General features: G+C 33.3%; 1 protein-coding gene across 3 annotated transcripts; it reads right to left on the reverse strand.

Moving 5' to 3' along the window:
- Positions 1 to 1,077: 1,077 nt before the first annotated feature.
- LOC109178787 (topless-related protein 4-like) lies at positions 1,078 to 8,761 on the reverse strand. Of its 3 annotated transcripts, none has more exons than XM_019328346.1 (26): positions 8,713 to 8,761; positions 8,172 to 8,274; positions 7,537 to 7,716; positions 7,323 to 7,436; positions 7,071 to 7,229; positions 6,761 to 6,944; positions 6,537 to 6,660; positions 6,250 to 6,362; positions 5,840 to 6,008; positions 5,620 to 5,729; positions 5,443 to 5,512; positions 5,245 to 5,318; positions 5,035 to 5,130; positions 4,803 to 4,898; positions 4,218 to 4,345; positions 3,884 to 4,118; positions 3,647 to 3,808; positions 3,473 to 3,565; positions 3,242 to 3,388; positions 3,011 to 3,121; positions 2,751 to 2,930; positions 2,529 to 2,657; positions 2,355 to 2,450; positions 1,994 to 2,182; positions 1,742 to 1,905; positions 1,078 to 1,638 (listed from the first exon to the last, which is right to left on the reverse strand). In XM_019328346.1, exons 1-26 carry the CDS (start codon positions 8,744 to 8,746, stop codon positions 1,452 to 1,454), a joined length of 3,447 nt encoding a protein of 1,148 aa, XP_019183891.1. In that variant the 5' UTR covers positions 8,747 to 8,761; the 3' UTR covers positions 1,078 to 1,451. The 3 variants fall into 3 exon arrangements, with proteins under 3 accessions (XP_019183891.1, XP_019183892.1, XP_019183893.1); XM_019328347.1 differs by having other exon boundaries at positions 8,661 to 8,747; XM_019328348.1 differs by lacking the exon at positions 8,713 to 8,761 and adding an exon at positions 8,501 to 8,608.
- Between the last annotated feature and the right edge of the window lie 7,952 nt (positions 8,762 to 16,713).

Below are 16,713 nucleotides of genomic sequence, written 5' to 3' on the forward strand. Positions count from 1 at the left end.
GTTCCTCGAGGCGCTATTCACCGAACATGAAATGAACTCTCAAATCGGCGTCGCGCTGTGCTTGGCGGTGGAGATCAAGGCCGTGCCCAATCCGGATGTGGTGAGCTTGCGGAAACAGATTCCGAGGTTCGAGAAGCTGTTGAAATCCGAGGGCTTCAAGGCTAAGGCGGTGCTGCTTATGCTGATTGGCAGCGCAATCGCTATTGGAGTCGCATCGAATCAGCAAGTTGTGAGAAATTTAGTGCCGCGTTTGGTTGAATTTGTGAGCAGTGAGGATTGGGCGGCGAGGAAGGCTAGTGCTGAGGCTTTGTTAAGGCTTGGAGTTGCAGAAAGGGAAACACTATCGGAGTTTAAGGTCTCTTACTTAAAAGACCTTTGAGGTCAAACGATTTGATAAGGTTTTGCATTCATTAATTCAGTTTTTTATATTTTCATGAATGATTTTCTTGCGCTTGTTGAAATGTCAATTGATTCTGCAGGTGTAGACTGTGAGGGAAACAATGAGCCAAATGCTGGAAACGTGGAAGGAGATTCCTGATTTATCAGATAATGCATGTCTTAGAGAATAAAAAGACATGTTTACCCTTCAATTAGACAGCCAAGAGACATATTGAGTGACGAAGGATGAATAGTGTCCAACAACCAATAATGGTGGCTATTAAATGGCAATTTTTATTATGGAGGATGAAAAGTGTCAATACCCTAATAAATCTAGGACCAAAAATGGCATTAACTCATTTTGGTTTTGTCAAATTTAACTCAAGAATGATCAACCAAGTTTGATGGTCACGCCATGCCAAGTTTGGTTCTAACTTTTTACTTCGACCACCTGTCGCCCTCTTAACTCTTTCCCATTTAGGGCTGTGAATTTTAGGGGATAATAATTATTAATTACCTTCTATTACTAGTCTGAGAGGCAAGGCAGATATGAAGAATACGATGATGATGAACATAATTTGTTGAAGAAAGGTGTTGAGAAGAAAATAATAATGTACATAATTTGTTGAAGAAAGGTGTTGAGAAGAAAATAATAATGTACTAATAGACAAAAAGAAACTTAAAATATCCTGCAAAATATAATGTGAATGAACAAATGAATTGAGGTGGAGCAGGATTTTACAAAACCTTGAAAAACAAGTACTGGTCAAGTTACAAAGACCCACCCACCCACCACCCATGCAAAGGTCTTCTCCACTTTGCCAAATCCCCCCTGACGAAATTTACACCATTTTCAGATAACCCTTCCATTCTAAAAACAAAACAAAATGACCCTGACCCTGACCCTACATCAAATTTCACCAGCCCCTAAACCAACTCTGTGAAGCTAAAGATTATCATCTACAACTACACATCGCCTAATATAGAAGCAGCTTCCCCTTCTTCTTGATTACACTTTTCTTTCCACTATTTTCTCTTCATGTCAGGGAGATTTCCCGGATAAGACTCCACTGCTACCTCTGGGGTTGATCTGAACCGGCAGCACTTGGTCCAGCTCCATTTTCATTTGGGGGTAAAGTTCCCCACTTTCCTTCAGACTCTGGTGGCTCCAGTACGATTACACTACCATCGCTCAGTCCCAGCGCAAACTGATTAGGGTCAGACGGGTGTGCAGCAATCACTAGAGGATGGACTCTCAGACTGCACAATCATAATCTCAATGTCAATAAGCTAAGTGAAGAAAAAGAGACTGCAGGGTTGGATCGTTATATACAAGAAAAGATTTGTAAACAGTGATAACAACCTTGGGTTAGAAGTGAGGTATGAAGTAGGGTATATTCGACATCTCCATCGGAGGTTTGTAGCTGTTAGAATACCTACACCTCCATCTTCAAAACTCACAAATATAGACTGGCTATCGCATGAATATGTAGCATGTGTGATTGCACTTGCTTCTCGGGGCACCCACTATTCAAAGATTAATTTAACAAACTTGTTAGAATTGGGTCCGTAATATATAGGACGGTTTAGTGGGTAGAGGAAAGTTACTGCATACCTGTCTACGGCAGTCCAGTTTGGGTGCTTCATATATGGCTATCTGTGTCTCGTGCACTACTAGCAACTGAATCTGATCCTGGTGAAACTGCACACGGGTGTCTGCAAGAGAGGCAGCTGAGCGCCCTACTGGAATTTGCAAGCATTTACTTGTCTGCTTCTCCCAAGCATCAGTGCTCCAAACACACAACTGTGAAACCAGAAATAGATCAGTGACTGAAAATTTTACATATAAGTGTCTCCAAAATAACTTCTTTTTTTTTTTGGTTAAAAGAACAAGAGAACACAAAATGACAATCATCTGAATTTTCCATAATAAATCCAAATTTCTTATTGTACACGCCTTTTGGAAACTTTTTTACCTGAGAGTCAGCTCCTGACGATACAAGTACATTCAGAGCATTAGAGAATGCAAGGCCGGTAATTCTTTTATGATGTCCTTTAAGCTTGGTTTTCACCTGTATTAAATCCATGAAAAGCGTTTAGAAAATCTGAAATTTGAAAATTTTAAAGCTGAATGCAGACTTGCTACAAACCTCATCGACTCGGACATTATATATTTGGATCGAGGAATCCTCCATGCCTATAGCTATAATGTTGTTGTCTTGGGGATGGAACGCCAAAAATGTAGCTGCAGGCGGAGGGGACATGAAGGTTGTCATAGTCTGCAGGAAGAGTACCATTTAGTTATCACAGATATATGATTTGAAATATGAGAAACCAAGTTCAGAGAAATTACTGGAAAAATAGCCACTTACCTTAAAAGTCATCATATTAAATAATGATATTTTCCCTCCAGAAGCAGACATGACATAAGAATCATTCTTAGACAATGCAAAGCAAGGAACTGCATCTTCTGGATTTGTCTCACTGATATCATTCGTCATCAATATTCCACTTGCAGGCTGCCATAGTTGAGGAGCGATACTAGCATTTGCCTAGAAAGGGCAAGTTTAAAAATGAGCAGCAAGTAAAAAATATTTACTAAATATTTTGAATTTGTGAAATAGCCCTCTACCTTTCCATTAAGGTTTCTTTCAGTCTTAGGCCATTTCCAGAGTTTGTGCACCGCATTTGCAGCTAATGCCAATATGGCAAATGCCGAATTTGTGTATATCAATCTTGAAATCTGAAAATCCACCAATATGAGTGGGATAAATAATTCTGTTACAAAATTGACAATTTATCTGAAGCAAAGCAAGCAGGCAAAATACATAAACAGCCATTATCAAACTTGAACAGATTAAACCTTTGATGCTGGCAAATTATCAGGAAGTTTCAAGGAGCGGCACTGTGATGGTTCACTGATCTCAGTCAACTTCCAGATTCTAGATTTCTCTGCAGGCTCATCCACAATTCTCGGTTTCACATCTGCCAAATTTCGACTTTCGCCATTCTACAAGAGTTCATGTTTAAAAAATCCACATTAAGAATCTCCATTCCCACTTGATATTCTAAAAGAAAATAAAGGAAACCTCACCATTGCAACAATGGATGTCATTGGAGACATTCGATCTACAATGGTTGGTACAACAGGTCCATTTGGAGCACCGAAGTTCCCCATTGCAGGTGGCTGCAAATGAAAAGTTTTCGATGACATCTTTTCTGGAGCCAAAAACAAGAATACAAAAAGAATTGAAATAGATCAGTCTACCTTCACAGCAGCAGAGGTAACTCTAGAAACATCAAATGGACGATTTTCCATTGTTCGCAAGAGCCTAGCACCATCTGCATTTGCCAAAATTTTGATGCTATTCTCACTTGTTGAAACAGCCAATAACATTCCTTCTTTGTTAAATCTAAGACAAGGAGATGCCTGCAATATATAAATTCAGCAGTAAGTTTTAACAATATATGTTGGAAAATTATAACTTCCAATAGTAATATTCACCGGTAATCCGCCATCCGCATCAGTAGTGGTCAACAAGTTCACATTGTCCATATCCCAAAATTTGACTGTGAACTCATCACCAGCTGCAAGAAACCTGTTCTTAGTAGTATCAAATTGAACAATCCCCGAAGAACGCTTCCCAATACCAAGATAAGTTCGCTTAACAGCTCCATCACTTTCATTCCACTCAACAAGGAATGACTCCCCTTCTTTGTTGGTGCCGCATGAAAACAACCTATAAGTCATTGCATCAGGAAAAAGACACTTAATCCAAAAAATAAATGAGGAAGTACAGAGAATCAAACCAATTACAATGGCACGATATCTAACAAACCTCATGCCATCAGCACTGTAAGCCATAGTGGTTGATGAACGACCTGGAGCGTCATAATCAACTCTGGAACCCGCATTATCATACAACCATGCTTTTATTTTTCCATCAGTTGCCAATGAGAAGATAAACTGATGTTGGGGGACCAAAAAAGAGAGAGAGAGAGAGAGATGTAAGTCAAACATCAGTGACATAGTTTGCAAAATTTAAACATAAAAAGAAAAGGATATATGCTAGAACCTTGGGATGATAACTTGGAAAAAAAAAAAAAAAAAACTGGACTTTACAAAAACTAAAATCAAGCATGTGTCAAATAAGCCTCATTTTCCAACTGATTAAACCTAACTTTTCATTAGATCTCCAAGTCCAATAAATTATAGTTTTCTGCAAAGATATGGGTTTTTCTGTTCAATGCTGCACTTAGATAACAAAGAGTAATTGCAGGGTAAGCATAGAGTGATAGAGAGGAACAATAAAGCAGGTGAAAGCCCATGCAGGGTAGGTTAGTTTTTTTTTTTTTTTTAAATAATAGGCAGGGTAAGTATGATTACGGGATACAACCAATTAATTCAAGTATAAAATTTTTACCTGAATATTTTCTTTGTGATGTGGACATACGGAATAAACAGGCGCTTCATGTCCCTCAAAGGTGTACTGTTTAGTGCCTGTTACTGTATCCCACACCTGTAAAATGTAAAAAACATTTGATGTATAAGAAAGTGAAATGTTCATATCTAAGGCCAAATAATTGGGAAGACTAATGAAGGTAGTGATTTCAACCCCAGGAATACTACAGAAAGTAATCAGTCAAAGAACCAACCTTAATTAGCTTGTCCTCCCCACAAGTAATGATACAAAGTTGTTTGTTGGGATATGAGAAAGCAATATCATTGACACTTCCTATGTGAGCTTCAATCTGATTTTATTTTATTTATAAAAAAAAATCAGTAAGAATAAGAAATGTCACCTTTAATAGCTAAATTAGAAAATTGCCAGTAAATAGTATGCACTCAAGATAGCAATAGCTAACCTCAAAATGGTTTCTTAAATCATCAGCACCATGATATGAGTAGATGTGCACAATATGTTTGGAGTATGCAACACCTTTTGGGAAAATAAGAGAAATAAAAAACAGTCGAGTCAATGAAATTGATAGAAATACAATATTAATATGGCTAAGCCAATGCCTATTTCAACATCTAATTCATAGAAGTTTCTCAGTACATACCAAATAGAGATCCATCAGGGCTCCACATTACACGATTAATTGAAGCAGAGTACTCTTTAGCCATAGAAGCCTAATACAAGATAGAAACTTGAAGTTGTTAAATCTAAAAATTATCGGATGATTAATATATATAAGAATTAATCTTCAGTACAGATTAAGATTTTGTAAAAGGCATACCTGCAAGGTCGCAGAACATGCCTCAATATCCCAAACTTTGAAACTTTTGTGAGCAAGCCTCTCCCTAGTACCTAATTCCCAAATCATTATCTCTCCTGAGCTTGTCCCAACTGAAATATATTTCAAAAAATCATTGAGGGAAAACCAATGTTACCACAAAACAAAAATTGATCAGAATAGAATTTTATTAATGCTAATAAATACAATTTTGAGAACTAACCAAGAAGTAGAATCTGGTGCACAGGATGAAAATCCATACTCTTGACTGCTGAACCCTGGTTCAATGTCATAACAACAGCTTTTGGCAAATCATCTGTTGAGCATGAACTTTGACCATGATTCTGGTTGCCATATCCAACAGGTAAAATACTGACAGACATATTGTGAACCTGCAAATAACTTTCTTTTATAAGATTTATACTTCACTTACAAATAGGAGGGTAAAAGACAAAGGTATTAGTAGAGCATCAGGTCCTCCATAATAAACCGTAGAAATAACTTGCACAAACCTCAGAATGCAAGCAAGCACACTTGGCATGCATATTTAGTTCACATTAGCTCAAGAAAATGTTTAATTTCTATCATGTAAACAAAACTATAAAATAAATTAAACTTGAGCAAATATCATACTTCATCAGAAATTCCAAATGGTCTTGGCCTCTTCAACACATGTTCAGAATCAGCTGTTTGATAGTCCAAAGGTGGATTATTTGTCGGTGGAGTCCTAGGACGCTTTATTAAGCCTGTTACAAAATAATTAGCACCAAAATCAAGGACTATCAACTAAAAAATAGCCCCCAGGGGAGGGGGTACTAAATTTTCATAAATTAATTAATAAAGATATCCCCTTATAATATTCATCTTAAAACAAATCAAATGCTGTTGAGCCTTATGAGAAATTTTAATACTATACAAACCTGCATTGCTTGGTGGAGTGAAACCAATGGGCCCAGCCGAAGGTTGGGGATGAGGAATCTGAGATGGATTAGCCATCCAACCCGCAAGAGATGTTGGCAGAGGAGCAGGTGATGGCTGAAAAGGCTAAACGAAGCCCAAAAATAAAATAAAAATTAAAAAGAGTCAAGGTGTAAGAAACCATGAAGAAATTATTTGCTAGTTTATCTTTTTGACTTCAACTTACACCATGAGAACCTAGAGATGGAAATCCCCCAGACTTAGGAACAGCTCCCATTAGAGGATTAGTAACAGGGGAAGGGGCACGAGCACCATTTGGCTGTGACTGCCCACAAGAGTGATCAACAAATAATGTCTTTATGTCAGGATTAGGCTTTGGATTCTTACAGAGCTGGTGCTGCCAATTCAAACTGCAATCAGACAGAGAGCTACCAATTAGTAAAGACTGCATTGCATTGAAGTTTTTTCTACCAATTAGCAAAAGCTTCAATAATCTCAATGGAAACTTTAAAGGCTATAATCCACTGGAATCAAACCTCTGATTAATCAATGTCCGGAGCCTTGAGTTCTTCAAGGTTGGAAAGTTAAGTTTATCACGAAACAGGGGGTTTGCTTCAATCAATTTTTTCAGCTCACCAAGCATAATGTTCCTAGCAGAGTTGGTGTCTCCATATTTAGATAATTGCTCATTGTCTCTGCAAGTGTTTTATTCATATCAATTCCATTAAGTTCAATGGGGTATGATGAGAGATAACAGAGAGGCAATTTCTGGATAAATCCTTAATTACCTGAAATTCTCAAGAGTCAGAAGCTGTGTTATTTCTTTGAAAAGATCTTCATTAAAAGCAGAAAAAACCTTCAAGTCCTTTACTAGTATTTCAACACCTTTAGAGCGATCCTTCCTACATGTATGCAGATTGAATCAAAGTTAATAATGCACTCAAATGGATCATCAAACAGAAACTTTAATAGTTCCATGGCTTGCAGTAGACTCTGACCCACCTGTCAAGAGCTTCGAGATATTTTTGCTTTCTGATCTCAAAGAAGATTTTCATTGAATATCTGTTATCATCAACCTTTGTGAAGCCTGAAAGATACTTTTCTACCTCATCCCATTCTCCATTTGTTACCAATTCACCGAAGTGTTGCATATTAAAGAAAAACCCTGACTCTTGTTCCAACCTTCAGCATATAAATTAAGCCCCAAAAAATGTCAATTAACAGCATTAAAAATAATTGAAATAAAACACCAAACATCCCAAATCAAATACCAAAAGTGTATTTACTTAACAACTCCAGGAAACAAACATTTCAAACAGAAGGTTATCTCAATTTAATATATAAAGACTAAATATGGGGCCCAAAATAATAATCATCATCAAATTAAGCTGACCATAGGCACAAGTCTAACTTGGTAAATTTCACTGTAGTTAGATCCAAAAATGAACAGCTTAAAAAAATATCAATTCTCATTTTCCATTTCCTAATTCTTTTCAGCAACCGACGTGCCGGAAAAGAATCACCAAAAGTATTCCCGGACACCGGTCCCCGCCAAAAAATAAAAATAAAAATAAACGAGATTAAACCCAAGAAAAAAAAAAAAAAAAAAAAAAAAAAACTGAAATTTAAAACCCTACCTGTGAACAGTATCTTTGAATTTCTCTTCATCCAGAAATTGAAGTATCAAAAACACAAGCTCTCTGCTCAGGGACGACATGTTTTTCCCCTCACTCAACGCACCTGCAAATTATTTATTAAAGAAAAATCCAAAATTAAATTTTTAAAAAAAATAAAAATAAAAATAAAAATCACACGAAAATCAATTCCATCACAGATCAATTCAAACGCCGCCATCACACAATTCCCGTCACCGATTCCCCTCAAAATCAAATTTCTCAAAAATAAAAGATGCGCAGACACACACAGAGACACATACGCGAATATAAACAAGTATGCGAACAGAGACCTCTATATACACTCTTGCATGTGTATCTATAGGTGTGCGTGTGTATTTATATATATACATATACACACATATATATAGAGAGATAGAAAGTAGGGTGCCTTGAATGAATGAGAGAGAAAGAGAACAGATCGGAGGGTTTTTGTGTAGAGAGAAGGTGTACCTTTTGGTTACTGCAATTTCTCTCTCTACAAAAAAACAATAATTTTTTATACCTTCTCTCTCTAGGTATTTGAAGGAGAAGTTCATGTGAAGCGAAGAACCAAAATGTGTATCAGACAAATAAATAGAGCGAGATGATACGAGGGATTTGATAAGTAGACTTGCTTATCAGTGATACGCTATTTCTCTTATTGAATTTGCAGATAAGACAATGCGCTTATAGACGTTTTAACAAGTCTAATAAAGGATTTGTATTGAGCTGGACGGGGTTTCCGAGGAATTAGTGTACGAGTAGAGAGAAGATAACGTGTGGACGCCTTTACGGAAGAGAAATGGACCCTCATTTTTTACGTAGACACGTCACTTTCTTAATCCGGAGTATTTTAGTTTTCCGTTTTCGCCAATTTTTTCTATTTCGATTATTTTTTATATTTTGGTAATACAATCTTTATATTTATTACTTATTCATAAATGGATGGATCTTCTCTTTTATGTATTTGAAAAAGTCAATTCAGTAATTATTATATTTAAAAAAATAACAAATAATCATATATGAACGTAAATTTAAGTAGCATTAATGATATTTCTTTATTTGACTAACTCATAGCGAGATATTGAGTCGGTCGGCTAATTTACATATAATTAATAGAGTTAATTCCAAAAATATTTCCTTGAGTATTGGTATTTACCAATTTTTATATTTGATTTTTAATTTAACCATAAATGATCTATTGACGATTAACATTTACTAATTTTCATTCTCAACTTTTAATTTGACCATAAATGGTCGCTTATCTGTTGATTTTGATCCAAATTTGATTCTCTGATAAAATATCCATTCAGTAAACATTAAATTTAAGAGTAATGCTGTAATATTTTGTTTGTCACATTCCCGCTAAAGATGAACTCAATGTATTAAGTTTATGTGAACCCAATTTGTCCATCTCAACAAGCAGTCAATTTTTATATTATTATCGTTAAATTTAATATATTAAATAAATATTTAATCGGATGATCAAATTTAGTAAAAAATAAATAGTCAGTGGATTATTTATGATCAAATTGAAAGTCGAGAATGAAAATTGATAAATGACAATAATCAAGGTACCATTTATAATCAAATTGAAAGTCGATAAAAATTGATAAACGTCAATAATTAAAAGACCATTTATGGAATTAACTCTAATTAATAAATATGAAAAAATTATTTTTAAATACTATAATAATGTTACCACATGAAGTAAAAAATTTAATAATTAATCAATTATAACATTGTCACGATAAAATAAGATTTTTATTGTCATAAGTAATTTCATTATTTTTTCCTTATTTTGTTTTTCATAATTTGCAGCGACTTTTTTTTTGGACGGATATGATTATGACTACTTTGGAAAGTTTCAAAAGAGGAAACAGATCGCAAGAATTTAGTATGAAATTGATTAAAAAGTAAATATGAAAATATCGACCAAAGTTCATTCTTTGTTTAGTTGCATTTAGCTAGTTGTCTTGTCCAAATGCATTACATTGTGTTCATAAATTAGGATTGTTTCCACCTACCTTAAACATAAAGTAGGTTTGGTTTGTTCTTAATTTAATAATTAAAAGACTATTTATATCAATTTTTAAATATATTATATATTATTTATTAATGTACCAACACTACCATGTTGTAAGGGTAAACGGTAAATGTATTTTCTGTTATGCATCAATTAAAGTATGTCACGTTAATAAAGAGTACAAAATGAAGTAAAAGTGAAAATACATACATACATATACATATATATATATATATATATATATATATATATATATATATTTGTGCATGAAAGAAACCCGCACCTACTACTGATCAAGGGCGTACACTAAGGACAACAGACTCAATAGAAAAGATGTTATTAAAAATCAAATTTGTGATATACATATTTTAAAAAATCATACTTTATCTGGTCACCCCTTTCAGGGTAAAATATATATAGTATTATCCATATGACAGGTGTCATAATTACTTATTGGAATTGATTGCTATGAGTAAATTATGTAAAACTAATCACATGGTAAAATTAAAGACTTGGTAACAAAATTCTGGCAATAATTTGTTGATAGAGTTAATTATGTAAAAACGTATTAAATAATAAAAGATTTGGTAAAATAATTTTGAACATTGTAGAATTGTTAAAATATTTGTATTGGAAATATGATTTGTATAAAATATTGGTACTAAATTTTGCCCATAAAAGACAAAATTTTCTCGTCTCCACAATCTGACTCGACAAGTTAATATATGAATAATCACAGTGACCAAATCCTAATACCCACAATTCGACAAGGAGTCTACCAAATTGGATTTGAACTCTCACATTGCAGCTGTCAGAGCTCATTCTTGTGCCACTGCCTACAATCTATTACCCATGAACTAAATCTCATACTATGTAATGTGGTTTCATTTAATTGAGTATAAAATTTAATAATTTACAATTAACTAAATATATAAATGATAATAACATAGCTTAATACAATATTTCATAGAGTTAATGATAGACGTTTTCTATTCATAGCAAAACTCAAATTAAATTATCAAACTGTAAAAGTGTATAATTAAATAATTTTAATTTGAGTTTTCCTGTCAAAAGAATAATTTTAATTTACTGGTCAAGTATGTGTACAACAAGTTAAAGATAGCTAAGGAGCTATGAAGATCTTGGACCGAAAGTATAATTAAGAGTGAAGATGTTAGGGTAAAGAAATCTGTCAATTGGCCGATTTCTTAATTACAAAATGGTGAACTTCAAAACCGTCCTGAGTCATATTGAAGATATTCATATGATCTTCAACGTAATGCGAGATGAAAGAAATGTTGTGAGTGAAGCCTTCCAAATGTCACTAATTATCCACTTGTTACCTCTAGCATTGAAGGGCTTCAACAACAACCTTAATCACAAGTAGAATGAGATGAATATGGAGATGTTGATCATCTAATTCATGATTGAGGAGGACAATATGAAAATTGATGGAAAATGTCCTAGAGGTGTTAAAGCTAAAATTGTGGAGCATGGTAAAAGCTCCAAGAATAACAAGCAAAAACTTGGTCCAAAATGAAGTGTTTCAAATAAGTAATTCCACGAAAAATATTTCAATTTGGACAAGATAAGTCACAGATCTTCCGATTACAAGGCATCTAATAATAATAATAATAATAATAATAATAATAATAATAATAATAATAATAATAATAATAATAATAATAATAATAATAATAATAATAATAATAATTAACAATAATAACAATAATAACAATAATAATAATAATAATAATAATAATAATAATAATAATTCTCATGTAAATATGGTGGAAAGCAATGAAAAGAGTTTGAAATAATCCTCTCGATTGTGATTTCTGAGGTGAACATGATCTGGTCTAACAAAAGGAATGGTTCATTGACACCTGTGCAACTCGACACATATGTTCTAACTCTAAGTTGTTCACTACCTTCGAGACAATCAATAGTGAGAATGTATAGATGGGAATTCTGATGAATCTACTCTAGAAAGTGTGGGCAATGTGGTTCTCAATATGACCTCCGAGAAGGAACTCACTTTGAACAAGGGTTTTGCGCGTGCCAGAAGTGCGCAAGAACTTGGTTTTTGGTTCGTTGATGAACAAGCATTACTTCCAGGTGGTTTTGAGTACAATAAGATTGTTTTGTCTAAGATTGAAATGTATGTAGGCAAATGTTATGTACTTGATAGGCTTTTAAGTTCAATATATCAACTATTATTAATAAAAATAGGGAAAATGATCAAATATGCCCCTAAACATTACTCAAGAAGTGAATTAGGCCTTTCAACTTTCATATGTTACAATTAAGCCCTTAAACATATCATTTTAGAGCATCGAGACCCAAAAACCTGTTGGTGACCTATAATTACAAGTCACTAGAGTTGGCAAACCTCTGGCGAATTTCCGACCATATTCCGACAAATAATACCGGCGAAACAGTCGTTGGTGTAGTTTGGTTGCCTTCTCCTTCGCCAGAGAAGGCAACCAAATGGGTCGTGTTCTCCAGTCCCGCGAAGGAGAAGGCAACCATATCCGGGGAAGGAGAAGGGTCTCCTTCTCCCGCAAATGAGAAGGGGCCTTCGCGAGAGTGGGTCGCCTTCTCCGACGACTGGAGAACGCAACCATGGTTGCCTTCTCCAGTCGCCGGAGAAGGCAACACCGGCGACCGTTTCACCGGTGTTATTTGCCGAGATATGGTCGAAAATTCGCCGGAACTCTAGTGACCTGTAATTATAGGTCACCAATTGATTTTTGAGCATCAATGCTATAAATTGATATATTTAAGGGCTTAATTGCAATATTTGAAAGTTGAAGGGCGTAATTGACTTTTTGAGTAATGTTTAGTAGGGGTGTTCAATCGGTTAACCGAATCGATTTAACCAAAGTTTTTAAACATTTAACCGTTAACCGAACCGAAGTTTGTGTTACCGAATTAACAGAATCGAAATTTTTTTCGGTTAACCGACTAATCGAACTTTTTTAAGTTAAAATTTGAAATCCTAAAAATAACACTTAAAATAATAAATTCAATTAAAATAATACATATTATAATAAATTCATAACAAAATATACAAAAACAATACCGTAACAACACTATAAACATATTACATTACATATTATATTTAAATATTTAATACATTATACATATATATATATATATATATATATATATATTAAAAAGTTCGGTTAAACGTTCAGTTAACCGACACTTTCGAACTGAATTAACCATTAACCGAACTTTGGAAAAACCTTTAACCATTAACCAAATCGAAAAAGTTCGGTTAAAAAACGGTTAACCGAACTTTGCCGGCTCGGTCGGTTAACCGAAAATTATTCGAAGTTTGCACACCCCTAATGTTCAGGGGCCTATTTGACCTATTCCCATTAAAATATTAATACAGTTTCTTGTTCTTTAAAAAAAAAAGTTTTTTGTTCTTACTTGCTTGAATCTTTCAATTTGTGGCGTGGGCAATATTCATACATTCCAAATTAACTTTAATAAAAAATGTGAGATTTGTGTTGATGCAAAACTAACCAAAATTCCTTTTAAATCAATTGAAAGGAAAATTGAGCTAGTTGAATTAATATAATACATAACGATGTATATGATGTTAAATAATCAATGGGATGTGGTAATAAATATTTTTATTACCTTTATTGGCGATAGCACGCGATATTGTATTTGCTTAAGAAGAAAGACGAAGTTGTTGATAAATTCATTCGTTATAATAATGAAGTGGAAAACCAACTTAATAATAAAATTAAAACAGTTAGAAGTGATCAATGTGGTAAGTATGAAATACCAATTGGTGATTACTACGTGTAAAATGGTATTATGCATGAGCATACATCACCGTATTCACATCAATCAATTGGTGTTAATGAATGCAAAAATTACACATTAAAGAGATGATGAATGTGATGTTTTATAAGGTCATATTTAACCAAAATATGTGGGGTGAGACTATTTTGATTAGTAACTACCTTTTAAATAAGGTAGCCTGCAAGAAAATTGATAAGACTCCTTTACGAGTTGTGGAAAGATAGGATACCTTCCTATCAATACTTAAAAGTGTAGGGGTGTTTTGCAAAAGTAGTGGTGCTAACACCGAAGAAAATAAAAATAGGTCCTAATATAGTGGACTATATTTTTATTGGCTATGCACATAATAGTAGTGACTATCGGTTCTTATTGTATGAGTCTCATAATCCAAATGTACATAAGAACATGATAAATATTTATTTTCATTTAGGTCTACTAAAAGACCTAGTAATAGTATGTCAAAATAGACATTCAGCGTGACTATGGATAACAAGAGTGTGTGTCTTAAAATGAACTCAACCTTGAGGCTTAACGTCGCGAATGAGCTAGATTAAAAAGACCTTTGGTCCATATTTCTAACATATTTATTAGAATATGACTCGAATTCTCTAACTTATTTATTAGAAAATGAGAGCATTTTTTAATTTGTATGTTATGAGTCACAAACTTATGTAAAAACCGTGACTTATATTGAATGACCAATGTAGAAGGAGGTTATAAAAAGTGAAGTTGATTCTATTTTACAGAATCATACTTGGAAACTAGTTGATATTGTAAACCTTTGGGATTCAAATGGGTCTTTAGATGGAAGATGAAATTGAATGATTCAATTGAGAAATATAAGACTAGACTTGTAATTAAAAGTTACAGGTAATGCGAGGCCCACAATTATTTCAATACTTATTCTCCCATGACAAGAATAAATTTCATTAGGATAATACTTGTTATTGTCGCATTGCAAAACTTGGGGGTTTATCAAATGAATGTGAAAACAACTTTCTTAGCTTAAACGGCAAGTTAAATGTACATATCTTTATGAACAACCTAAGTGTTTTATAGTTTTGGGCCAAGAAAATAAAGTTATAAATTGGTAAAATCATTGTAAGGTTTAAAACAAGCGCCTAAGTAGTGGCACGAGAAGTTTGACCATGCAATGATGATCAATGAGTTTAAGATAAACGAGAGTAACAAGAGTGTCTACGTAAATGATACAATAGACGATTATGTCATTCTACATTATATGTGGATGATATACCCATTATGAATAGTAACGATCAAATGATCAAATATACCAAAATAGTGTTAAATTCAAAATTTGACATAAAGGTAATGGCCAATGGGTTTGGCGGATTTAATCCTTGGGATCAAAATAATTGGAAGGCCAGATGATATGGATGCTTGAGGTTCACTAAGCAAGTGGGATATAGATTTGCTGAGCTAGTGATATCAAGATCTGTCGAGCTGGTGAAATCGAGATCTGTAGAGTTAGATCCGAACTGGTGAAGGTTTGTCGAGCTACCTACCGAGTTGGTGTGTAGAAGTCTACCGACTTTACCTATATGACCATGGCTTTCTGGTTAGACTTGTCTTCCTAAGTTGTGATCTTCTGAATAGTCTCTACCAAAGTGTTTCTTCTCTGTTGAAATTAATTGAGGGTGATTAAATTTTCATCATCAATTTTAGGAGTTATCATTTTCAACGATAAATTTTAAATTCAGAATTTAATTTGTAATGTTTGTAACCTCAGGTATTATTTCATAATAAATTGGATGCTATGAAATTCAATGCCATGAATGCTAATGAATTTCACTTCTCATATAAATCCTTGTATTGGCAGAATGTTTGGTATGTTATGTATGACATTTTTGAATCATCGAAACACTTTGGGCATGTTTACTAACTGAAACATTTCTCTGTTTTTTGTTTTTTAATTTTTCAATTTTCATTCTATATTTTCTGTTTAGAAAACTTGTTTACTAACATTTACTTTTCAAATTTATTTTTTAGATTAACGTTATAAAATTAACACAAATTTAATTTCAAGTGATTTTTAGACCTTATATTTAAAATATATTTGATTTAAATAGAATAAATATAATTTTTACTTTTAAGTCTAATATATGTAAGATTTTTACATTTGATATCCGAACTAAATTTATATATGTATGTAACATAATTCAAAATATATCCAAACCAATAACCTATTAAGTTCACCTAAAATTTTAGTTTAGATAATATTAATATTTTTTTGAGCTAATATTTTAAAAATGTTTAGATATATTTATTTGCATGACATGTATATAAATATATAATTTTTACTTTGAATTCTAATATATGTGAAATTTCAATATCCGATATCTGGACCAAACTTATATTATGATATAACATAACTAAAAATATTCGAACCAATAATCAATTGAGTTGAATCAAAATATAAAGCTTGGTATAGATTTCAATTTTTAATTTTGATAATGTGAATCATGTCTAATTTTAAGTGTAAGAAAATAAGTTATGTTTAAATAAGTAATGCAAGTATAAAAGATGGAAGATGGTGATAAGTAAACGAAGATGATAAAGAATGTAATCATACTAATGAATAAATATGTAAGTAGCTAATGGTGAGAATGTGGTTATAATGACATATAGCCAAATAGATGATAGTAGAAAACAGCT

The sequence above is a fragment of the Ipomoea nil genome, unplaced genomic scaffold (genome assembly GCF_001879475.1).
Source record: "Ipomoea nil cultivar Tokyo-kokei standard unplaced genomic scaffold, Asagao_1.1 scaffold0869, whole genome shotgun sequence".
In the NCBI taxonomy this organism is placed as follows: domain Eukaryota; kingdom Viridiplantae; phylum Streptophyta; class Magnoliopsida; order Solanales; family Convolvulaceae; genus Ipomoea; species Ipomoea nil.